This window comes from Gobio gobio, assembly GCF_949357685.1.
Source record: "Gobio gobio genome assembly, chromosome: 23".
Lineage (NCBI taxonomy): Eukaryota > Metazoa > Chordata > Actinopteri > Cypriniformes > Gobionidae > Gobio > Gobio gobio.
This window is the reverse complement of record NC_137119.1, coordinates 5,584,745-5,611,335: the sequence shown is the minus strand read 5'-3', so window position 1 is coordinate 5,611,335 and position 26,591 is coordinate 5,584,745. Positions and strand designations below refer to the sequence as shown.

Here is a 26,591-nt window from a genome sequence, read left to right as displayed (position 1 = left end):
TGTAATATTAATATTGAGAAACATGTTTGGGAATGAGTTGACTCATTATACATACTGGGATGAAAGCTGCTACTCTTACTATTTCTTCAGTTTGGAGTATGTATAGAGAATGATAAGGCGACGTCATGATGTTCACTCAGTGTTGCATTTCAGGAAGGCGCCGCCATATTGATAGGATACGGTATCCGTTGCCATGGTTACTTCGACATTGAGACATTGAGAGCAGGTTTGTTTGAATTTTTTTGCGATACGGCGCAGTTTTTTGGGAAGAAATGGAGAAAGAGGAAGCTAAAGGAACGGTGCTCTATCGGGAGAGAGCCAAAACAACCTCTTCTCCATTCATTTCCTAATATCACTGTAAAGCTGCTTTGAAACAATCTATATTGTGAAAAGAGCTATATAAATGAAGGTGACTTGACATAGGGCAGCACAATTCATCGAATTTGTAACCGTGATTACAATTACGGATGCCACAATTATGTAATCGTTCAATAAAATGTAATTGCAATTACAAAAAAAAGTCCACTTATATTATTCTGTGAACTTAATACTTAAAAAGGCTTTCCTGTGGCTCAAACAGTAGAGCATGGCGCTAGCAACACCAAGGTCATGGGTTCGATTCCCAGGGAAAGCAAGAATTGACAAAATGTAAAAGGTGTACCTTGAATGCAATGTAAGTCGCTTTGGATAAAAGCGTCTGCCAAATGTATAAATGTAAATATGTGTTTTTTTTTCTTTGTACAGGTTATCTTACGTTTTTTCCCCATTGTTTTTAATTTTTAATTTAACATTATAATACCATGCATATTTTAAATTTTTTTATTTAAAGAAACCAAACCAATGTATATTTGACTTGTGAGGCTTAATTCTATAGAATAATCGTAATTAATAAATCGCAATTACAATTTCAAGGGAATAATCGACAATTATGATTTTTGTCATAATCGTGCAACCCTAACTTGACAGGATGCTAGTACTGCGGCGATCCGATTTTCCGGATCGGGTATCGGTCAGACAGGCCGATCCAAATCCGATACTGTGTGTATATACTATTCTGTGTTATTGTTAAGCCCCAGTGCCGCACAAAAAAATTATAAAGCATCATCAACGCTTCGTGCACTATATTAAGTGTTCTGAAGCCATTCCATAGTTTAATGTGAGGTACAGATGAATATTTAAATCATTAAATTCAAGTTCACATGAATGTTTCCCTCCGCGTGTAACGTTTGACAGTCAACACGATGAAACTCTCCAAGATGATTCAATGTTCCTGTTATTATACTTGATCTGAAGATAACGGTCTATGGTTTCGCATAAAATGACTTTATATTGCTGGAGTTTATTCCTGTTTCTAAATCGTGTTACTTTCTACTGGGTGTCTGTTAGATCACAACACTGGAGTAGAGATTGTATTGTTCTTCACGCAAGGTAAATGAAATTTTAAACTGTCAATAAAATATTGCATAGATAGATACATTACGCATCGATATCTCTTCCCTTTGTTTTGAATTTTTCAATGCGGACTGTGCTTCAAGCGCATCATCCTGTGCATGGGATGCGCATACACGCTTTGTGCCGCTCTATTGGAGCCTTTCGTATTATAATACTTTTGCACAATGAAAGATTATTAAAGGGTTAGTTCACCCAAAAATGAAAATAATGTAATTTATTCCTCACCCTCATGCCGTTCCACACCCGTAAGATCTCCGTTCATCTTCAGAACACCAATGAAGATATTTGTGTTGAAATCCGATGGCTCAGTGAGGCCTGCATAGCCAGCAATGACATTTCCTCTCTCAAGATCCATTAATTTACTAAAAATATATTTAAATCAGTTCATGTGAGTACAGTGGTTCAATATTAATATTATAAAGCGATGAGAATATTTTTGAAGCGCCAAAAAAACTAAATAACGACTTATATAGTGATGGCCCATTTCAAAACACTGCTTCGTGAAGCTTCTGAGAGTTATGAAGTGTTGAATCAGCGGCTCGGAGCACCAAAGTCACGTGATTTCATAATCATGATTCATGTGGAACGGCATGAGGGTGAGGAATAAATTACATTATTTAAATTTTTGGGTGAACTAACCCTTTAATAGGGCAGAACAAGAAATCTATAATATGTTGCTGCCTCATTAAAAAAGCTACACTATACATTTATAATAAAAGTCTTTTAATTTCTTAGTAGCTATATAGGCCCTATTTCTATGAACATATGTACTTGTTATTCATTAATGTATTTTACAACAATGTGTAACATTTTACCATTTCCATGTTCCCCACTCATTTTTTTCCACTAAATGTTTAGAATTATTGTGCACTCATGATTTTTTACTAAAGTAACTTTTGCAGCTGAATTATCGTCTAATCAAGTTTATAGTTGTTTTGTTGTTTTTCTTCATAATTAAGTTGTCTGGATTTAGTAGATTGTGTTTAACACACAAAAGAGTGACTATCTGTTCAACACACTGAGGTATAGAAATTCTACATTGAATTTTTAAACAAAACTGCACTGGTATCAGTATCGGGCTATAAGAGTTCAACCCAATTCACCACAACTACCTGGCTCATGTCCACTAGGTGTCATTATCCTGCTGCATGAATGTCAGTCTAAACCAGACCTCTGTACTACTTTTCACATTCAATTTGTAATCCAGCAGTACAATTTACATTGGCCGTCAAACGTTTGGAATGATTTCTGAAAGGTTCATGTGACACTTAAAACATTCAGCTTTGATTACAGGAATAAAATACATTTGACAATATGTTCAAATAGAAAACAGATATTTAAAATTATAATATTTCAAAATATTACTGTTTTTACAGCATCAAATGTATTGGTGAGCAGGAGAGACTTCATTAAAAAAAAATATATATATAAAAAAAATCTTAATTGTTCCATACTTTTGACCACCAGTGTATGTCTGATAAACTGTTTCTGTTTCAAGCAACAATGCCTTCAATTAATTTGAGATTCTGTAAACAGAGCACAGGCATAAAGTTGGATTTTGGTCAAGTTTATGCCATTTTACTGACATTTAACAGGTAACTGACCATAAACTAGACCACCTGCCTTTATAAAAGGATACGTGAACAACTTGTCGCCTATTGGTTTAAAGTACAAACTGCAGTAGATGACTTCCTCTTCACTCACTGAGGGCAGCTGATATCCATACTAAACCAAGAGAGACACAGTTAAAGAAAAAAGAGAAAACAGTACATGAATTAAAATGGTGGAGAGACAGTTACACAAAGACAGGAATATGAATACAGTTTAGTGACATTAAGTAATAGATAAACAATAAAATCTGCCGCCTAAAGACTCTGTGTTAGTGTATATTTGTAAGCAACCGAGCGCTTCCAAACTAAATATTTGGATGTGATATAGGTTTGAATAGATGGTTTATAAACTCAATATAAATGGGCAATCGTGCATGTCTGCACATACATACAAATTCTGTTTGATCAAGCCAAGCCTCACGAGTGTGTTTGTGATCAAAGGTTACATTGTGACCTCCAAACAGAAGTGGATCAGAGTGCTCAACACACACACGTTGTGTTTTCATGTTTTATGGAACTTTCCATAGACATGATTTTATTATGTACAAACTGTATATTCTCTCCTCTTACACTAGCTCTACCCATCACAAAAAAAAACTTTCTGCATTTTTACATTTTCAAAAAACATCATTAAGTCTGATTTATAAGCGGTTTTCCTCATGGAGACCAAAACGTTTTCTCACAAGGACAAGGATTTCGGATATTTCCATCTTTCTGGGAACATTTTGTCCTCATAACGTAGGGTTTACCTGGACCACACACACAGTACTATATGTGCAAACACACACACACACACACATTAACAGAGTGACATGACAGTGCAACACTTCCACTGTCTCAGCAGTCTAGCATCAGGATGACAGTCGATTTACAAACTGTAAGCAACAAAAGCTGTCAGACACAGAGACACCATTAACTGCCAAGTCACAGGTTCAGTCCAGTGAATGAAACGCTGTAATAATCTGTCAATTGTTTGCTCTAATTTAATAATGCAGTTACAAAACACTATTTTGAATTTATTATTGCATTATGATGCATTTGGTGGTTAACGCAGTCAGGCAAGTATCACAATTACTATTGTTCATAATTATTAAACTTTGGAACAAAGTCTCAACACAGCTAGTGCTACAGATATGAAACAAATCATGGGTCTTATATTGAGGAGAGGTGTGCGGGTGTGCTGTTGGTTTTTTCTGCGGTGGTGTTTACCATGCTGTTCCAGTGCTTTTGAAACTCCATGTAAGATTGAAATGGGCTTTCCTGTGGAATCCTGCGACTGATGCTAATGATTTGGCCTTTCTTCATACTGCTCACACACACACACACACACACACACACACACACGTCTGGTTCATTATCTTTGTGGGGACTCTCCATAGATATAATGGTGTTTATACAAACTGTTACTGTACAAACTGTATATTCTCCCCCCTTACACTAAACCTACCCATCACACAAAAATTTCAACATTTTTACATTTTCAATAAAACTCATTCTGTATAAGCTTGTTTCCTCATGGGGACCTCAATTTAGGTCTCCATGGAGACACCAGTCCCCATGAGTCAATGTGCATTCAGGTTGAAGTCCCCACCGGGATAGAAAACATGAACACACACGCAAACAAACACACACACAGAGAGAGAGAGAGAGAGAGAGAGAGAGAGAGAGAGAGAACAATGCATGAGAAGTAAGGATTCACTGATTCATAAATCTATCACTGCCAAAAAGGAGATTATGATTAGGACTTTTTCCCTCCATGATGGCCTGTGGAGCAACAGTACAGTTCTAGAAAGTAACTGTTGTAAAAGTATAACAACGCGGTATAAAGCAGTCTAGCTGCACACACACACCTCGGCAGAACGTGGCACCAGTTATTTGGCATGACTGTACGCAGCACAGCATCATTGGTATGGAGGAAGCGTTTCACCACAGGAGCAGGAAAATCAAAATCTTCTATCTGGCATGAATCAAGAACATGAATTAATACCTCACACAAAAACAGGAACAAGAAATATTGCAATCCAATAAAACATTTGGCCATTCTTCGTCTTACTGTAAATAACTGGAATCATTTGTAAATTACTATCTCAAGAATGTGTTATTAAAACGGCTATTTCATTAAATAAAATTAAGATTTACCAACAGATTTTACTAAATATATGAATATATGATCTGTGTATCATAGTTGTCTATGTAGATATGTGTTATTATATATTTTAAAATTAATATATTTGTAACATATAGTGAATTATTCATGAAGTTCATCAGTGCATCATAAAAACTTTACATATATTAATTGTATTTATATTATTGATATTAACTAATTTAAATACAATTTGACTTTTCTAATTTTACAAAGTTACATATACTGTATTCATTACATTTGTGTATAAATCCCAAAACCACAATCATGTGTGTGTACTGTGTATAATTATTATGTATATTTGAATACACACACATGCATGTATATATATTTAATAAATAGTTGCATGTATATAACTGTATATATATACACAGTATATATATAAATATATTTTAAATATCAATATATATTTTATATTCTTAAATATATACGTTCATGTATGTGTATTCAAATATACATAATTATTCACAGTACACACACACATATATTAAGTAAACTTTTCCAGTAAACGTTTATTTTGGATGAGATTAATCACGATTAATCATATTGATATATGCAAATGTATGAAATAAGATTAAATTTATTTAAATTGATCCATATCTTATAGTTTTGTAAATATACTAAAATAGATTTATGTATAAATCTCAAATCAATTACGATTATTATGTCTCCTAAAATGTGTTTGCATTTGTATATACTGTATATATAATAATAACTGTATATATAATAATACTGTATATATAATATATGCACACTTTTTTGCCAACATCGCTCTGCAAAGGCATTAACACACCACTTGGGTGCAGTTAGTAATCCAAATCAATAGTAACTTTTCCTTCTCCTGTCCACTCAGCACAATCAGGTTGACAAACGATAGATAAGTGACTAAGGCATAGGGCATGAACTGAGGCAAAGGTATAACGCTTGACAATGGCAGTAACTTGGTTCATAGGTTACAAGAGGCTAGACTCTCGTGAACAGGCTGGAGGTTGGACTGCTCACCACAGCTGGGGGAAGTCTGACCGTGTTGGCTTCCACACTGACACACAGCTGAGTCCCTGCGATACTCAGCTCAAGCACTGTGAATGAATATACAAGAGTGCAGACATGAGCATGAGTCAGTGAGAATGAGAAAACACCTGTCAGTTAATGAGTGAACTGTAAAAGGCATCTTGGATTTAGGGTAGAGTGTAACATGATAAATGGTGGCTTAAACACATGACTCAGAAAGTGCAAATGATTCTGGGATTAAGTGAACTAGAACATTATTCAGAAGTGGGTCAACAGTGACTACGTTTGCATGCACCCGCAAAATGACAAAGTACGATTTTAATGAGAAATGAAGACATTTAGGTGTGGCGAAAACATTCTAGATGTCCATATAAATGTGTTTTGTATTAGTAGATTTAAACAGTGGCCAGTACCACGCCTACTGTGTGTGAGTTCATCATTTATGCTGTGCATTGGGCTAGAGGTCTTCGTAGGGTATCGTTTGAATTTTAATGAAGTTTTTAATGAAATGTAGATATCATTCACATTTATTAATAGGCTATTATTGCAAAAACATTTCATTTTAGCTGAATACCATGAACAAAAATCAAATGGCTAGCAACTTTTGCCTATGGTTTAAAAATACCATAGCAAAAAAAAAAAATATATATATATAAATTTCAAGCATTATTAAAGACAAGTAAACACTCAGTAATTAAAAAAAGAACAAATAAACATATTAGCAATTGCACAAATAAACATTACAAATATAGTTAAAAGTTATTCTGTCTAGAACAGCGAGTGAATTTTCAACATTTGTTGTTTGATTAACGTTATCATAGAAACGGCATCAAGAAAATCTGCCATCAACGACATAACGACTGTGTTTACGAGAGTATTTTGAAATTTTTGTGTACATTTGTCCATTCGCGTGCTGTGCAAAAACACAAGGAAGAGAACTCGGTTCATTATCACGCACTTCATTCACCATGAGAAGCCGTTCTGTGCACGTGTGTGTTGGGTGTGTCTGCAGCACAGAAAACAGCATGCGCGTTTGTTTTGAAAGGCTCTCAATCTTTTAAAGCACTTTTACAATGCTTAAGACAATATTAAAGCCTAATTAGCTAGTAATTTTCTTCATCTCTATACTAATAAGACTGAGGGCCCTATTTTAACGATCTGAGCACATGGTCTGAAGCCCATGACAGAAGTGCACTTAGAGCATGTCCGAATCTAGTTTTTCTAGTTTAACGACAGAAAAAAACAGTCAGCGCACCAGGCTCATGGTCTAAAAGGGTTGTCCCTCGTCTCTTAATGAGTCATGGGTGTGTTTTGGGCATAACGTGCAATAAACCAATCAGAGCCTCATCTCCCATTCCCTTTAAAAGACAGTTGCGCTTGCAACATGGCGTATTCGTTATTTACATGGAGGAATTTGCGAGCAGAAAGACTGAACGAGAGGGACTCCAGAGAGGGATCCTTTTATTTTTAATATTTAAAAATGTTTGTGTGCTGCTGCTAATAAGCAGAGTGTGCTGCACGTTTTGCACCACCTATATGGGGCATATTACTGCGCTATTGACTTTAACGGTGCAGTTGTTTTCAGTTCCTTAAAGTAGCAACGCGCCAACAATGCTCCTGTACACAGATGGCACGAGAGCACTTGCTATTTAAACAACGCGGCGCTGGACCTGAAAATGATAACTGCGTCGGGCTGAAACTAGCAAAAAACACTTGCGTTGCGTCTGGCATCACATTGCGCCGGGTGTATGATAGGGCCCTGAGTGTGTTGTCTTTAGACCCACTTCTGTCTCTAAGGAAATTATAAGTAGGCCTCTATGCCGATACGTGTTTCAGATCATGTCAAGAATTTGGCCGTTATCATGGATTCGGTGTTGGTTTTAGATAAACAGGTCACTAGTGTTGTTACGGCTAGATTTTATCAACTATTTCTAAACTGAAACCAATTCTCTCCCTTAAGGACACGGAGACAGTTATTCATGTATTTGTATCATCACACATTGATGTAATTGTTTATAGGCATCTCACAGGGTCAATTATCTTGTCTTCAATTAGTGCAAAATGCTGCGGCCAGACTTTTGACTCGTACAGAGAAGAAAGAGATAATTACCCCAGTTTTGGTTTCTTTACACTGTTTGCCTGTAAAATGTCCGAAAATTTTTTAAAGCGTTGCATGGTATTGGTCCAAAATATATTGTTGACCTTTTGTTACCTTATCGAAAATGCAAGAAATATGAGATCTCTAGTCACATGATTCTTCATGATCCTAAAAATAGATTAAAATCAAAGTGTGATAGAGCCTTCTCTGTGGCTGCTCCACTCTTCCAATGCACATTAAATCCCATTTGTGGATGCTTTTAAGTCTAGTATTAAGTCATATTTTTTTAGTATGGCTTTTAGAACTGATTAGAGTGAACAGGGTTGAATTTGGTTTGTGTGATTGACTGTATGTTTCTGCTTTTGTTGTCATTATGATGCTGTAAGCACTTTGGTCAACGGCAATTGTTTTAAAAATGTTATAGAAATCAAATTTGTATTGTATTGTTCTCTGATTACTGGAAATATTCATGTCATTGGTGCACATGTAAAAAGTGTCAGTGAGACTCTGGGAGAGCAAAACAACACAAAAAGTTGTTTTCACTAATAGGAATACATTTCAGTGTTGTTATATACAAGTGCTCCATCATCTTAGTCACTCCCTGCCAGGAATCAAGAGAAATCACAGTCGAACAATGTGAACACAAACAGCAGTGTGTCGAGCCAAAATATACAACCGCCTCCAACCTACCAACTGCATTTAGTTTTCCAGAGTCACTGAGGAAATCCTTTCCTGGAAAAGGAGGAAAAAGTCAGTATTACGTTAAGATGATGAAACAAACTGCATTGAGATTTCTGTGTAATTCATTTAAAGCCTTGTGATGTGGGAGTGTTGCAATCTGGTAACATCATTTAGAAGAATTTATTGATGACGTGTGTTTCAAAACCCTCACATTTTCATTTAAAGACATTTAATTATAGTAAAATCTCTCTGCTTAGCTTTGATAAAGAATACCAAAAGCTTCTGAGAGCCATGAATACAGCTTTAACTGTGCTCAAGGACAGTGCCACACACATTTTCAAGGCACGGCCTCCAACAACAAGGCCGTCAACTGTCTGCTTATCTTATCATGTGCTGATTTAACTTGCTAACTGACTCTTGATCAGAATCATCACACATACCGGCTTCTACAGGTTTTATGAAGGTAAATTCAAGACCTAAAGAAAATTGAAGGAATAAATTGAAGGTAACATAACACGTCAATGTGAATGTCTAAGCACAAAATTAGTTGTATTAGTGACACTTCAAAGTTAGAAAATACAATTTCCGACAGATCTCCTTTACTTTTTAATTAATTTTGTGATCTTGTGAAAGTGATTTTATGATTAAAACATAAACAAATATCTGCCAATGAGTTTTAAGACATTTTAAGGCCTTAAATTGTGGAAGGTCAAATGAAGACTTTTTAAGACCAGTGGAAACCCTGCACCAGTTTAATTAACATTACTTTCATTGGTAACACTTTACAATGAGAGAAGTGATAATTTGTTAACATTAGTTAACTATATTAGTTAACACAAACTAACAATGAACGATACTTCTACAACATTTATTGCTAACACTTTATTTTAAAGTGTCCTTATTACACGTTACATGTAGTAACTAAAGTACACTGAAAAAAATGGTGTGTTGGATTTACATGATTTAATCATGTACATCGGTTCCACATGATTCAATTAAATTAAACAAGCATAATTTGTTCACATAATTTCAACATAATGGAATTAAGTAATTTTTAAGTAACCGAATTGAGTAGTCTCACAATGATTTTAATATGGCTCCCTAACAACAGTGGTGCACACGGGGGCTTGAGACCCTGCCTCTTTAATCAAAACACATGTTTATTTTTGTATATTTTTGTTGTCACTTGACTGATCTTTATACTGTACTCAGTAGCTTACATTATATTTGCCAGCAATAGCACATCATATATGTGCCAAGTGTGAAAAGCTCTTTAATGTCATGTGCTGAGTCAGTCCACAGCCTAAGCAATCGCTCCGCTCTTCTCCACTATGGTAACCAGTGTAATTTAAATGGTTCGAATAATTCCAACATAATTAAACATTAAACACTAATAAACAATATAAAGTCTCCCCCTTTTTCTCATTTTGCCCAAAACCACATAAAATAACACTTAATTTCAACAATTTTACTCTAGTCGTCAAGTCCCGAGCAAAGCATGCTGGGAACTACAGTTTCAGCAAAAATCATTTTCGAGTACTTAATTGGTTCACATTCACCCCAAATAATTTAATCTAGTAGATTACACATTTTAGAGAATTACATTAATCGAAAGCAATGAAATCATGTTTAGAAGAGAAACACAAATTTGTTGCATAGATCACAAATAATACGATTAAGTAAATTGGACAACATGTGTTTTCCTGTTTTTTCAGTGTAATAACAATAAATTGTGCATAATTACATGCAACTTACCCTAAACCAAAACTAAATCCTAACCCTATAGTAAGTGCATTAATTATTATTACTCTGTACTTAAGTGTATAATTACACTGTAACACAGACTCCTTAAAATAAAGTGTAACCCTTTATTTTAAGGTGACGTAGTTATATTGTACTTGCTCAAATAAGTACTGAGTGAGTAATATTAATTAAATACATGTACTTACTAGAGTTACGTTTAGGGTTAGTTACTTGTAATTATGGATAATTTACTGTTATCACTATAGTACGTACTTGTAGTACAACGTGTAACTTCTTCACCTTAAAATAAAGTGTTACCCATTTATTAGTCTTATTTATTACTTGTTTTATTTATTAGTTAACCTCAACACTTACTAATACATTTTTAAGTTGTATCTGTTAACATTAGTTAATGCACTGTGAACTAACATGAACATTTGTATTACCTAACATTAGCAAATGATAATAAACGTAAGCTATAGTTTATATAGTATAGTATAGTATAGTTTATAAATGTTAGTTTATGCATTAACTAATGCTAACAAATGAGACCTTATTGTAAAGTGTTAGTCATTTTAATTATTATGTGTTAAACCGGCACAGTTATACTTCATGACAACACTGTTGAACTAAAAGATTCAATGATCTTAGCTCATTCTATTAGTTAAACTATGCTGAACTGACTCTTGCTGACCTTGAGCTCAGTAAAGGAGATGAAGGGATCATCCAGTATATTAGACTACATGAATTACTCATGCCTACACTAGAAAGAAGGCTCAAGGTGAAGCGACAGTTAAGATTACAGCAGCTAAATCAGCCACAAAGTGAACTTCACCCTATACTAGGGAAGGACTGTCTTCACAAAAGGCCTGTCATTTTGTCAGTGCAATCATATTTACATGGGGATATTTCAGGCTTTTTAAGCATTGTCTCTGGGATATTGACTCTCACCTGCTATAAGGTATTGGCCAGCTTTGTTCCATTTAGGGGCCAGTTTAGCAGTCACTGAATAAGACAAACACGTCTGTAGAATGGCAGGAAATACCCTTTCAGGAGATTTGAACTACAGGACAAAAAGAGAGAGAGAGAGAGATACTATGAGTAGCACAAAGGCTATGTTCACTGCAGGCAAAAGTGGCCCAAATCAGATTTTATTTTTTTGTCACTCAGATCTGTTATTTCATAACTGTGTGAACAGCACAAACCAAATGAAATCTGATCTTTGTCATTCTTGCATGTGATCCTGTGTGAGGTCTGATGTTTTGCAATGCAACCTCAGTCAAATCAGAATTAGCTCTTACATCACACTAGATCGGCATTCTTCTAGAATCTCAATTCTGTGCAAATAAAAGAGTTTTTTCTTTAAAGAAATCAATCCGTTTATTCAGCAAGGACACAATGAATTGATCAGACATGACAAATAAATGCTGTTCTTTTGAACTTTTGAGCAGCACAATTGATTTCAACATTGATAATAAGGCCCCACTTTATATTAGGTGGCCTTAACTACTATGTACTTAAATAAAAAAATAAGTACAATGTACTTATTGTGTTCATATTGCACACGATTTAAAGTTAGGGACAGGTGTGGTGGTATGGGTAAGTTAAAGGGTAAAGTTAGGGACAGGGTTAGGCTGCCCTTTAGCCTAACTTAGGGTTAGACTAAGTTTAAGGGTAAAGTTAGGGACAGGTGTGGTGTTGTGGGTCAGTTAAAGGGTAAAGATAGGGACAGGTGTGGTGGTATGGGTAAGTTTAAGGTTAGTGTTAGGGACAGGTGTGGTGGTATGGGTCAGTTTAAGGTTAGTGTTAGGGACAGGTGTGGTGGTATGGGTAAGATTAAGGTTAGTGTTAGGGACAGGTGTGGTGGTATGGGTAAGATTAAGGTTAGTGTTAGGGACAGGTGTGGTGGTGTGGGTAAGTTTAAGGTTAGTGTTAGGGACAGGTGTGGTGGTATGGGTAAGTTTAAGGTTAGTGTTAGGGACAGGTGTGGTGGTATGGGTCAGTTTAAGGTTAGTGTTAGGGACAGGTGTGGTGGTGTGGGTAAGTTTAAGGTTAGTGTTAGGGACAGGTGTGGTGGTATGGGTAAGTTTAAGGTTAGTGTTAGGGACAGGTGTGGTGGTATGGGTAAGTTTAAGGTTAGTGTTAGGGACAGGTGTGGTGGTATGGGTAAGTTTAAGGTTAGTGTTAGGGACAGGTGTGGTGGTAGGGGTAAGTTTAAGGTTAGTGTTAGGGACAGGTGTGGTGGGATGGGTAAGTTTAAGGGTAAAGATAGGGACAGGTGTGGTGGTATGGGTTAGTTTAAGGTTAGTGTTAGGGACAGGTGTGGTGGTATGGGTAAGTTTAAGGTTAGTGTTAGGGACAGATGTGGTGGTATGGGTAAGTTTAAGGGTAAAGATAGGGACAGGTGTGGTGGTATGGGTAAGTTTAAGGTTAGTGTTAGGGACAGGTGTGGTGGTATGGGTAAGTTTAAGGGTAAAGATAGGGACAGGTGTGGTGGTATGGGTAAGTTTAAGGTTAGTGTTAGGGACAGGTGTGGTGGTATGGGTCAGTTTAAGGTTAGTGTTAGGGACAGGTGTGGTGGTATGAGTAAGTTTAAGGGTAAAGATAGGGACAGGTGTGGTGGTATGGGTAAGTTTAAGGTTAGTGTTAGGGACAGGTGTGGTGGTATGGGTAAGTTTAAGGTTAGTGTTAGGGACAGGTGTGGTGGTATGGGTAAGTTTAAGGTTAGTGTTAGGGACAGGTGTGGTGGTATGGGTCAGTTTAAGTTTAGTGTTAGGGACAGGTGTGGTGGTATGGGTAAGTTTAAGGTTAGTGTTAGGGACAGGTGTGGTGGTATGGGTCAGTTTAAGGTTAGTGTTAGGGACAGGTGTGGTGGTGTGGGTAAGTTTAAGGTTAGTGTTAGGGACAGGTGTGGTGGTATGGGTAAGTTTAAGGTTAGTGTTAGGGACAGGTGTGGTGGTATGGGTAAGTTTAAGGTTAGTGTTAGGGACAGGTGTGGTGGTATGGGTAAGTTTAAGGTTAGTGTTAGGGACAGGTGTGGTGGTAGGGGTAAGTTTAAGGTTAGTGTTAGGGACAGGTGTGGTGGGATGGGTAAGTTTAAGGGTAAAGATAGGGACAGGTGTGGTGGTATGGGTTAGTTTAAGGTTAGTGTTAGGGACAGGTGTGGTGGTATGGGTAAGTTTAAGGTTAGTGTTAGGGACAGGTGTGGTGGTATGGGTAAGTTTAAGGTTAGTGTTAGGGACAGGTGTGGTGGTATGGGTCAGTTTAAGGTTAGTGTTAGGGACAGGTGTGGTGGTGTGGGTAAGTTTAAGGTTAGTGTTAGGGACAGGTGTGGTGGTATGGGTAAGTTTAAGGTTAGTGTTAGGGACAGGTGTGGTGGTATGGGTAAGTTTAAGGTTAGTGTTAGGGACAGGTGTGGTGGTATGGGTAAGTTTAAGGTTAGTGTTAGGGACAGGTGTGGTGGTAGGGGTAAGTTTAAGGTTAGTGTTAGGGACAGGTGTGGTGGGATGGGTAAGTTTAAGGGTAAAGATAGGGACAGGTGTGGTGGTATGGGTTAGTTTAAGGTTAGTGTTAGGGACAGGTGTGGTGGTATGGGTAAGTTTAAGGTTAGTGTTAGGGACAGATGTGGTGGTATGGGTAAGTTTAAGGGTAAAGATAGGGACAGGTGTGGTGGTATGGGTAAGTTTAAGGTTAGTGTTAGGGACAGGTGTGGTGGTATGGGTAAGTTTAAGGGTAAAGATAGGGACAGGTGTGGTGGTGTGGGTAAGTTTAAGGTTAGTGTTAGGGACAGGTGTGGTGGTATGGGTAAGTTTAAGGTTAGTGTTAGGGACAGGTGTGGTGGTATGGGTCAGTTTAAGGTTAGTGTTAGGGACAGGTGTGGTGGTGTGGGTAAGTTTAAGGTTAGTGTTAGGGACAGGTGTGGTGGTATGGGTAAGTTTAAGGTTAGTGTTAGGGACAGGTGTGGTGGTATGGGTAAGTTTAAGGTTAGTGTTAGGGACAGGTGTGGTGGTATGGGTAAGTTTAAGGTTAGTGTTAGGGACAGGTGTGGTGGTAGGGGTAAGTTTAAGGTTAGTGTTAGGGACAGGTGTGGTGGGATGGGTAAGTTTAAGGGTAAAGATAGGGACAGGTGTGGTGGTATGGGTTAGTTTAAGGTTAGTGTTAGGGACAGGTGTGGTGGTATGGGTAAGTTTAAGGTTAGTGTTAGGGACAGATGTGGTGGTATGGGTAAGTTTAAGGGTAAAGATAGGGACAGGTGTGGTGGTATGGGTAAGTTTAAGGTTAGTGTTAGGGACAGGTGTGGTGGTATGGGTAAGTTTAAGGGTAAAGATAGGGACAGGTGTGGTGGTATGGGTAAGTTTAAGGTTAGTGTTAGGGACAGGTGTGGTGGTATGGGTCAGTTTAAGGTTAGTGTTAGGGACAGGTGTGGTGGTATGAGTAAGTTTAAGGGTAAAGATAGGGACAGGTGTGGTGGTATGGGTAAGTTTAAGGTTAGTGTTAGGGACAGGTGTGGTGGTATGGGTAAGTTTAAGGTTAGTGTTAGGGACAGGTGTGGTGGTATGGGTAAGTTTAAGGTTAGTGTTAGGGACAGGTGTGGTGGTATGGGTCAGTTTAAGTTTAGTGTTAGGGACAGGTGTGGTGGTATGGGTAAGTTTAAGGGTAAAGATAGGGACAGGTGTGGTGGTATGGGTAAGATTAAGGGTAAAGATAGGGACAGGTGTGGTGGTATGGGTCAGTTTAAGGTTAGTGTTAGGGACAGGTGTGGTGGTGTGGGTAAGTTTAAGGTTAGTGTTAGGGACAGGTGTGGTGGTGTGGGTCAGTTTAAGGTTAGTGTTAGGGACAGGTGTGGTGGTATGGGTCAGTTTAAGGGTAAAGTTAGGGACAGGTGTGGTGGTATGGGTAAGTTTAAGGTTAGTGTTAGGGACAGGTGTGGTGGTATGGGTCAGTTTAAGGTTAGTGTTAGGGACAGGTGTGGTGGTATGAGTAAGTTTAAGGGTAAAGATAGGGACAGGTGTGGTGGTATGGGTAAGTTTAAGGTTAGTGTTAGGGACAGGTGTGGTGGTATGGGTCAGTTTAAGGTTAGTGTTAGGGACAGGTGTGGTGGTATGGGTAAGTTTAAGGGTAAAGATAGGGACAGGTGTGGTGGTATGGGTAAGATTAAGGGTAAAGATAGGGACAGGTGTGGTGGTATGGGTCAGTTTAAGGTTAGTGTTAGGGACAGGTGTGGTGGTATGGGTAAGTTTAAGGTTAGTGTTAGGGACAGGTGTGGTGGTATGAGTAAGTTTAAGGGTAAAGATAGGGACAGGTGTGGTGGTATGGGTTAGTTTAAGGTTAGTGTTAGGGACAGGTGTGGTGGTATGAGTAAGTTTAAGGGTAAAGATAGGGACAGGTGTGGTGGTATGGGTTAGTTTAAGGTTAGTGTTAGGGACAGGTGTGGTGGTATGAGTAAGTTTAAGGGTAAAGATAGGGACAGGTGTGGTGGTATGGGTTAGTTTAAGGTTAGTGTTAGGGACAGGTGTGGTGGTATGAGTAAGTTTAAGGGTAAAGATAGGGACAGGTGTGGTGGTATGGGTAAGTTTAAGGTTAGTGTTAGGGACAGGTGTGGTGGTATGGGTAAGTTTAAGGTTAGTGTTAGGGACAGGTGTGGTGGTATGGGTAAGTTTAAGGTTAGTGTTAGGGACAGATGTGGTGGTATGGGTAAGTTTAAGGTTAGTGTTAGTGTTAGGGACAGGTGTGGTGGTATGGGTAAGATTAAGGTTAGTGTTAGGGACAGGTGTGGTGGTATGGGTAAGTTTAAGGTTAGTGTTAGGGACAGATGTGGTGGTATGGGTAAGTTTAAGGTTAGTGTTAGGGACAGGTGTGGTGGTATGGGTAAGATTAAGGTTAGTGTTAGGGACAGGTGTGGTGGTATGGGTAAGATTAAGGGTAAAGATAGGGACAGGTGTGGTGGTATGGGTAAGTTTAAGGGTAAAGATAGGGACAGGTGTGGTGGTATGGGTAAGTTTAAGGTTAGTGTTAGGGACAGGTGTGGTGGTATGGGTAAGTTTAAGGTTAGTGTTAGGGACAGGTGTGGTGGTATGGGTAAGTTTAAGGTTAGTGTTAGGGACAGGTGTGGTGGTATGGGTCAGTGTAAGGTTAGTGTTAGGGACAAGTGTGGTGGTAGGGGTAAGTTTAAGGTTAGTGTTAGGGACAGGTGTGGTGGTATGGGTCAGTGTAAGGTTAGTGTTAGGGACAAGTGTGGTGGTAGGGGTAAGTTTAAGGTTAGTGTTAGGGACAGGTGTGGTGGTATGGGTAAGTTTAAGGTTAGTGTTAGGGACAGGTGTGGTGGTATGGGTCAGTTTAAGGGTAGGGTTAGGTGTAAGGGAAATGTCAACAGTGTAATTATAAATGTAATTAATTACAGATGTAATTACATGCAGGGAATTTTTTAAATGAAAGTACAATGTAAAAACATGTATGTACACAATAAGTGCATTGTATTAAATTATTAATTAAAATGTTAGTAGATAGTAGTTAAGGCCAGCTAATGTAAATTTGGTCCGATAATAATAATAAGAAGAAATGATTCTTGAGCAAATTGTAATGATGATGAAAATTCAGCTTTGATCACAGGAATAAATTACATTTTAAAATATATTAGAATAGAAAACATTTATTTTTAATTGTAATAATATTTCACAATATTACTGTTTTTACTGTATTTTTTTTAAATAAATGCAGCCTTTGTGAGCAGAAAAAACTTCTTTCAAAAACATTTAAAAAATAAATAATAGTAGTGTATCTTTTCGGGACAGACAAATCATGTCAGAGTGGGTTTAAGGTCAGACTGAACTCATGAAGCAACATGAACATTTGAGAGATTTGTCTGGACAAAGACACACGTATTCTCAGAAATATCGGTGTAAACTAACCTGTAGACCATGTCTGTGTGCAAAGGCCTGGATGATGCCTCTCTCGTGAAATGTAATCTAAGACAAAGTGCAGGGAACAATCAGAAAGGACAGTTAAACCAAAATACGTTCATACTACAACAGGACCAAAGCTTAGAAGAAGCACACAAAACTTCATTCAGAACTTCATTCAGTGGAGTTGCATTGCTACAAAGGCATGTCGTCTTTCCCCTTTTGGCTACACAAGTACAAATGCACATGGAAGTTACATAAGCACAACATAGTGAACTATTCACCAATGTGCCCATTTGAAGTCCGACAACACGTTCACAACATTTGCAAACTGTGCGTCAGATTCAAATCAAAGCCGTTCTGAAGGGGTACCACGGCATCTTGTTAGCTGCTTTTGACACACTGTGTGAAGTGCTGATTTAATTGGCCTTAGTTCAGGACAGCAAAGGAGATGACAGAGTGTGTGGAATGTGCCTCAAATATTTGTCTTTGCACGAGACATGCCTTAGCACGAGCTGTGCTGACACGCACACACACACACGCACCCACAGATGAGAAGTCACGCATATGCTACACCACAAACTTCACTGACAGGTGGACATGCACGCAAGGTGATGCACATTTCACGAACACTGAGGAAAAGAGAAGCAGAGTAACACGTACTGACAGGAAAAGCGATATAAATCATCAATGTTTTGCCTGACATGACATTATTCATATGTTATGGCATTAATTCAAATCATCATTAAATATAATTACGTTACACTTTATTGAAAACAAAGTTGCATTTTGTGAGCAAGAGCTCTCCATGTAGGTAGGAATTTGACAGTTTGACAAGTTTGCGAGTTTGACAAGGGCCAAATTGTGATGGCTAGATGACTGGTCAGAGCAAAAAAAAGCAGCTCATGTTGGGGTGTTCCCAGTCTGCAGTGCTCAGTATCTATCAAAAGTGCTCCAAGGACGGAACAGTTGGGAACCGGCGCTGGTTCTGATAGAAACATGGCACCAGGATGGATTATGGGAAGAAGGCAAGCCGGCGGAGGCAGTGATGCTTATGGGAAATGTTCTGCTGGGAAACCTTGGGTCCTCCATCTATGTGGATGTTACTTTGACACGTCCCACCTACCTAAACATTGCTGCAGACCATGTCCAGCCTTTCATGGAAACGGTATTCCCTGGTGGCTGTGGCTCTTTCAGCAGATAATGCGCCGCCACAAAGCACAAATGCTTCAGGAATGGTTTAAGGAGCACAACGAGTTTGAGGTGTTGACTTGGCCTCCAAATTCCCCAGATCTCAATCCAATCGATCATCTGTGGGATGTGCTGAACAAACAAGTCCGATCCATGGAGGCCACACCTCACAACTTACAGGACTTAAAGGATCTGCTGCTAACATCTTGGTGCCAGATACCACAGCACACCTTCAGGGTTCAGGGGGTGTTTATTCTACTAAATATCACTTTGAAAAAAAACTACTTCTATCTTTTCTTTGCATTAAAATAAGTAATTCATAATTTCCACAACATGTTGCATTCATATTTTAGGCTCACCTGCTCGCCTGTATATAATATGAAATGCATCATAAATACTAATTAATTCAGTCTTTTAATAGCACTGTACACTAAGGCACTATAAGTGTTTTTCAGAACGTCCTGCTGTTTTTACTGATTTAAATACTGCAGCATGTGCTGCATATGGATCACAAGTGGGCAACACTTGCATTTTGTTCGCATATTTTTGTTTTTCTTCTTTTGAGAGGTGATATAAATATGTGTGGCTTGAAAAAGATGTCAAATTGACAGGCTTATGCTGCAGTTTTATCCCCTCCAGGTCTCTGTGCCAGTCACGTGACTGAAAAAAAAGTTATTATCCTACACAATTATTTGCTATACAGTTCATACAATAACCCATACAATAATTCAATTCAATCAAACTAAATAAATAGTTAAAGCACTGCTTAAAAGTAAACCCTGGATCAATACTCTCACAAATAAATGCTTAGAATCTAGAGTTATAATTGATAGGAAAAATATGCATGTATGTTATGTATGTTCTCTTGCTCTGCTGCACGATGAACTCCATTTCCCTTAATTACAAAATGCAATTGAATCAGAAATTCAATTTTAAAAAATGGTTATATACATCCATACTTTATAGTGGCTGCTTATCATCTCTAAGGTCACAGGAGGCTGGAGTCTAATCAGCATATCTGGCGGGTTTTATATATATATATATATGTGTGTGTGTGTGTGTGTGTGTGTGTGTGTGTGTGTGTGTGTGTGTGTGTGTGTGTGTGTGTGTGTGTGTGTGTGTGTGTGTGTGTGTGTGTGTGTGTGTGTGTGTGTGTGTGTGTGTGTGTGTGTGTGTGTGTGTGTGTGTGTGTGTGTGTGTGTGTGTGTGTGTGTGTGTGTGTATGTGTGTGTGTGTGTGTGTGTGTGTATGATATCATACAATATATCATACTTACGGTCATTATAACAGTGATGCCCCCAAAATGGCCCAATAGAGGACAGGCAACAATGTCTGGATGCAAGAAAACAAGCTCCCTGAAAGAAAGAAGAAAAAGGCTTTAGTCAGTGAGTGGACGCATGTTATACCTGTGATTGATGACACTTCCAAAGTCACAATAATTCAATATAAAGCGCTTCAATCATCCTAGAAAACAACCATGGTCTGCTTGCGTGGTTGTTAAACAGACAGAATGTGTCTTTAAAGTGCCCCTATTATGGTATTTTAAAGTTTCCAAATGTTGTTTTGGAGTCTCCTACACCAGGTTTACATGCATCAAAGGTCAAAGGTTTAATTTTCTCATAATATACATTGCACATCACCACAATCTTCAATGATTCTCAAACGACTCGATGGATGAATCAGTCTCTCTAAAGCCCTCCTTTCAGCGAGCCAACTCTGCTCTGATTGGTCAGATGGCCTAGTCTGTTGTGATTGGTCTACCACGTGTATTTCGGAAACAAACGTCCATAACCATAACTGAACTCCAGCTCCGTCTGGAGGCTTCCTAAAGCTCAGCGATAGTACACACTGTAAAGACAGTAATGATGGTGTTGATTTTACACCAATCCCAGCTTGAGTCTGAATCGATGATGAAACATCGGAAGAACTAGTTATTCAACCCGAACCTTGAGCAGGACGTGATGCTACTCAGTTTGAGGTACATTATGAGATGTTTCAACTGTAATTCCTCACCATTACAGTTGCATTACATCAGCATTAACAAGTGTGCATCCATGTGTGTGTGTTTCTAATTTATTGTGGTGCACTGTATCAATAACAGAGCATACGTTAGCTCAGCACTAATGTGAATGACTGATGTAACATTAAAGTTTGACAAACAAATCTTGCTCCATCATTTATCATTACTCAAAGTAGTAAGAACAACAGACAATCTGCATTAATAGACACAGTTTAGATAATACTGTCGCTCACAGCTGTATTTAGTATTTCAGTAATAAGTAATAATTACAGTAATAATGTGAGTTAGCCGTAGGGATGAAACAATTACCAGTTTCACGATAAACCACGATTAAATTTAGTGACGGTTAGTAATATCGTATATAAAATGTAATTATCATTAAAACCGCGTGTGATTATCACGATGGTGAAAACTCGCGGTAAATCTTGTCCGGTCAGCGTCAGTCTGGCGCAACGCACCGCTGTTTTTGAATGAGGAGAAATGGAAGAAGGCAGTGACAGCGCTCGGGGGATTGTTCAGCCTCTAAAAGGACCAAATCTGAGGCGTTGTCATATTTTGGCTTTTACAAAAGTCCTGAGGGAAACTTAATCGAAGATGGTCACCCTGTCTGCAGAACATGCCAGAAGAAAGTCGCTGTAATGGGGAACACTTCAAAACTACGAACGCAAGGCAAGTGGACTTTGACCTCAATACCAAAACTACATCTGGGAAATAATAACGTGAAGCGAACGAACAAGTTCAGACAAGACTAGGGTGACATTTAAGGATAATAATCAGGGTTTGACATTAACAACCGCCATTTGCGGGTGTAACGTTATTTCGGCTGCACACTAGCCACTCTAGCGGTTGAACTTATTATAGTCTTCTCAAAAGCCATCTGTTATAATCGCGTTGCGCATTATAAGCACTTACACGTGTTTCTATTGAGTTTATGAATGCAATGTCTCATAATCAGAGGCGTTCAGACATGGGCGTAGATTACGCGGGGGACGGGGGGGACATGTCCCCCGCACTTTTAATAAAACGTACATTCGTCCCCCGCACTTTTACCGAGTCGCACCGGTCCTAGTCGACCCGCTCCGGGCGGGATTCGAACCGACGTCTAGCCGCACCGCTCTTACTGGCCTACTTCTGTTACACAAGCAAGTTCGTTTACGTAGAAGCCAACGTAAATAAATCTAGATTTAAATTCAAAGACACAAAATAATCTATACATGACCTGTCATTTTATTCGTATCCAAAAACGAGGCGATCTAAACACTATGAAGTTCTAACACTCTCGTGCAACTCTCCAATTCATACTCGAAGCCATAGGGCGCGCTCTCAAAGAAAAAACTAAACTGATTCGTAGAAGTAAACCCTGTCACGTTCCAAAGGCATTCAGCGCTGTAGCAGCAGCTGAATAAAAATAATCGCTAAGACTGGTGAAACCTGACAACAAACACGATTGCGACAATATATGGTTTGTGTTTTTCCAGCCATTTCAAGGTATTTATTGACAATAAAGAATATGAATAATGCAGTGCTAACTGACAGCCTTTTAAATGTTTAGTATCTTCTGCTTGCCAAGGCTGCATTTATTTAATAAAAAATACAGTTAAAACATTAATATTGCGAAATATATTCACATATAAATTCACAGTTTTTTTATTTGTAATGATATTACAATTATATTATATTATAGTAAAGTGTAATTTATTCCTGTGATCAAAGTTGAATTTTCAGCATCATTACTCCAGTCTTCAGTATCACATGATCCTTCTGAAATCATTCTAATATGATCATTTGATGAAAAGAAAACATTTATAATTATAATCATTGTTGAAAACATTTAATGCATGTTTGATGAATAAAAGTATTAATTTCTCTCTTTTTTATCTTACCACAAATGTTTGAATAGTTCAAGATTTCCACAAAAATGAAGCAGCACAACTGTTTTCAACATTGATAATAATCATAAATGTTTCTTGAGCATCAAATGAACATATTAGAATGATTTCTGAAAGATCATGTGACACTGAAGACTGGAGTAATGATGATAAATTCAGCTTTGATCACAGGAATAAATTACAAAGATTTTTTTCTTTTTTACTATATATTCACACAGCTGCTTTACATTGGGATAATATTTCACTGTATTACTTTTTTACTGCATTTTTTATTAAATAAATGCAGCCTTGGTGAGCAGAAAACTTATTCAAAAACATTTAACAATTGTTATGTTTCCAAACTTTTGATAGTATATTTTCTGCCTTATTCAGTGATATTTTTTTTTTTTACAAAGCATAAAATCCATGGGGACTTAATGCACAAGTGTTTGTAGTACATAAACCAATCATAAAATTGACATAACATAGGGAAAACATTATAGATATTAGTGGTTATTGTTCAGCAGTGTATTTGATATATTACTGAATTAAAAGCAAGAGATGAGATTAAATCTGTCAATTAGACAAAGGTCAGAAAAAAAAACTGGTATTACACCTGACATTTCTGTCCCCCTCACTTCTGAAAAGATGGCTACGCCCCTGCGTTCAGATTAGCCAGTTATGTTCAGTGCGCGCGCCGCTCTCTCACTCGCTGAAATATTCACTCAAAGCAGAGATAAACGTGCGATGTACGCAGGAGATTCACTCATCATACAGTGTTTGACTGTTTTTGTTCTATTTCAGCAGCGAAAATAGTTTAAAAAAACAGCAGAACCACAGCGCATCTGATATGACTGGCATAACGCTGGCGAATTTAGGGACTGTCTCTAAAGTTACACACAACATTGGTAACGTTATACACGTTTCAAACTTCAATAGCATTTGAAGAGAATGACAGTCATAAAACTGACTGTAAAGTGATCATTTAGGTGTCAGGTATGATGCACACATTTTGATATTTAATAAAATAAACTGTCAAATCATATGGAAATATGGATATGCATTATTTCACTAGGATACTGTTTGGGCTCTAACACAAAACATGCTAGATTTAAATGCATCATTGCTGAACATTGATGCGAAATATTGCCTGAGAATATATTTACAGAGATAATATTAGAGATTATATTTACGACAAATTATTATTATTTATGCATTATGCGTTGCTATTGACGACGGCCATTAAGGAAGGAAATCCCACAGAATCAAGCTTAAAAAAGTGCTTAGAGTTGCTTTAGTTATTTGTTGTTTGTTGAATTTCAAATATAAAACTTGTTGAAGTGTGTGCATCTGTTCTTTTTGAACACTTTCATCTCATTTGAACAAAACCGTGATAATATTGATAACCGTGATAATTTGGGTCACTATAATCGTGATGTTAAATTTCCATACCGTTTCATCCCTAGTTAGCCGGTTAGCCGGATACTTACACAATATGAAACACAATGCGCGGGCAATATGCTAATGTTTTATCTTAACGTCACAATGAAACATTCATTTAAAAAACGATTAATTTAATTGCCTCAAAGTCGACTCTTACTTTTGAGAGAAAATAACTTTATATACAGTGCACTTTCAGATTTAAAACTTTGCAGGACGTTTTCATTCACTTAGCACTATGTTACACACTACATGAAAGGTCATTTTCCATAATAGGGGCTCTTTAAATCCAACACAGTTTGAAACTCTGGTGTGTAGATATACTTCGGTATGAAATGGAAGTTGTGATAATCTTCCCTATTGTGACATATATCAGAGTATTCGAACAAGAACACATTTTGTCTATGGGAAGTTTATTGGATAGTTGTGGTTTGCTATTGGTGGCTCTTATGTGAGTGACAGGTTGCCCCGCCCACATGCTAGTAAACATGTCAAGATTATGAGAAACAGGAATTTTAAAAAAAATGATGTGCACAGATAAATATTTTATAATTAATTTTTTGCCGCTAGAGGTTGATCATTCAAAACAAAGGCGTGGCTTGATGACGCCTTGATTTGGTGGACAGTTGCCGCTTCTGCTTCTTCCGCTCATGCATATGTGTGGTAACGCAGCGCTGTTTTATCATATCACACACACGCTCCCAAGTATAAGGGGCTTTCCTAACCATTAATCCTTGGATAACATGCCTACGACTCCTTCCATTAAAAATAGACCCTTTTCACATTTCCGGGTTTCTCAGTAGCGGAAGTCGTCATAGTTGGGTTAACCTTTATAGCGGTGAATGGGAGTATACATTAAATATATTTTTTGTGTCCCCATTTGCTCAAATAGCAAAAGAAAAACTCCACAATAGTGATTGAGATGGAGTATAGATTGATAGAGCAATAGAGAGAGATTGATTACGACAGTGAAAAGAGAGAAAGATGATAATTTTACCATCACTCCCATATAATACGCTGTTTTTGAAACACCTTCACAGCAGTGGTAACTTGTTTTTTGTAATTTGATGCAAAAGTAATATAATACAAAGTATTAGTGTAATAAATGTACATTAAAAAAAATTAAATACCAAAAAACTTTGCATGATTTACGGTATTGATGACCGTTAAAACGCGTCATCACAGTCTGTGAAAAGGGTCTATAATGGCTATAATGGCTGGGATATACATAAACCTACCAACATCCATGGCATAATTTTTGGACTTAATCGAGAGGGGAAAAAACGGTTTAGTCGCATAACATCGGTTAATGGAAACGCCGTCATTTAGCAATAGTTTTTTATCGTCATTTAGAAAATATCACGAAAGTTTTGCGCAAATCTGTCATGGAAATGCGGCTGTTGATAGGTGAATCACGGACACAGTATCCTGTTTAAAATTGCTTATTTCTCTGGATTTAAACATTCTCTGGAAACATTTGGGATAATGTAAGTACAAAAGTCAACTAAATATATAACACTGTTATATGCTAGTGGTTTTTGGATATTTCAATCCAAAAAATCTTACATATTGTAATCCCAAGTTTATCACAAGATTATCTATCAAGATATTATAAATGTACAAGGGGAGGGGGGAACTATGGTCTTAAAACCAGCACACTTCTAACAGTAATAATATTATTATCATAATATATCATAATATTTGTCTTTTCACCTGCAGGTTTTCACTTGTTTGTTTCTCAACTCCCCTTCATCGTAACTTTTCGGGAAGAACAGATTTACATAACATAAATTCCTCAGGTCCGGAAGACTGAGGAAAAACAAAGACTGTGTCCCACTTCCACTCATTCTGAAAGGGAAATCGTGAGGGTTAACTTGGCCAAACTAATGCAGTCACTGACCTGTGAACAAAATGAGCTATTACTGGTTAATCAGAGACTATTTTGGTCCAAAGATAAAATGAGAAATTACTCGCAGATTCTGTAATTAACGTTACCTCAGAAGAGACAAAACTTCAATACACTTACTGTAAGATTAGACATATTAGAAAGAAAGAAAGAAAGAAAGAAAGAAAGAAAGAAAGAAAGAAAGAAAGAAAGAAAGAAAGAAAGTGTTTACCTCAGTTCGAGGTTATACAAATGTTGTTGAGGTAACGTTACTAGGGGCGCGAGCTTTTGGCGGCAAGCGCGAGGAAAAGAGGAGAGCTCGCGTGCCAGTTTCAAGTGAACATATTCTTATCTGACAGAAACACCTAAACAGGCTGAAACAGCGCTAAGGGCAACCCACTTGAATTATCGTGACTAACGGACATCACTAGATTAGCGTGATGGAGATAAACTGCAACGTTTCCGTATTGCGTGAGAACGGCGCTCTCGGTGAACTTTCGTGAACTTCAGCGGAGTCACTTCTTGGGCTTCGCCGAAACCTATGACACAA

General features: G+C 37.7%; 1 protein-coding gene across 1 annotated transcript in view; it reads right to left on the bottom strand.

Annotated features, from left to right (window-relative positions):
- cUnh18orf63 (chromosome Un C18orf63 homolog) overlaps window positions 1-26,003 on the bottom strand; it is a gene marked incomplete at both ends in the record, with an annotated part of 34,339 nt that extends 8,336 nt beyond the window's left edge. Inside the window, 7 exons of the mRNA XM_079805910.1 lie at window positions 3,092-3,177; window positions 4,272-4,368; window positions 4,913-5,019; window positions 6,208-6,284; window positions 9,005-9,046; window positions 11,690-11,801; window positions 25,938-26,003. Coding sequence (XP_079662036.1) covers window positions 3,092-3,177; window positions 4,272-4,368; window positions 4,913-5,019; window positions 6,208-6,284; window positions 9,005-9,046; window positions 11,690-11,801; window positions 25,938-26,003 — 587 coding nt within the window. The remainder of the gene's footprint in view (window positions 1-3,091; window positions 3,178-4,271; window positions 4,369-4,912; window positions 5,020-6,207; window positions 6,285-9,004; window positions 9,047-11,689; window positions 11,802-25,937) is intronic.
- Window positions 26,004-26,591: the final 588 nt, after the last annotated feature.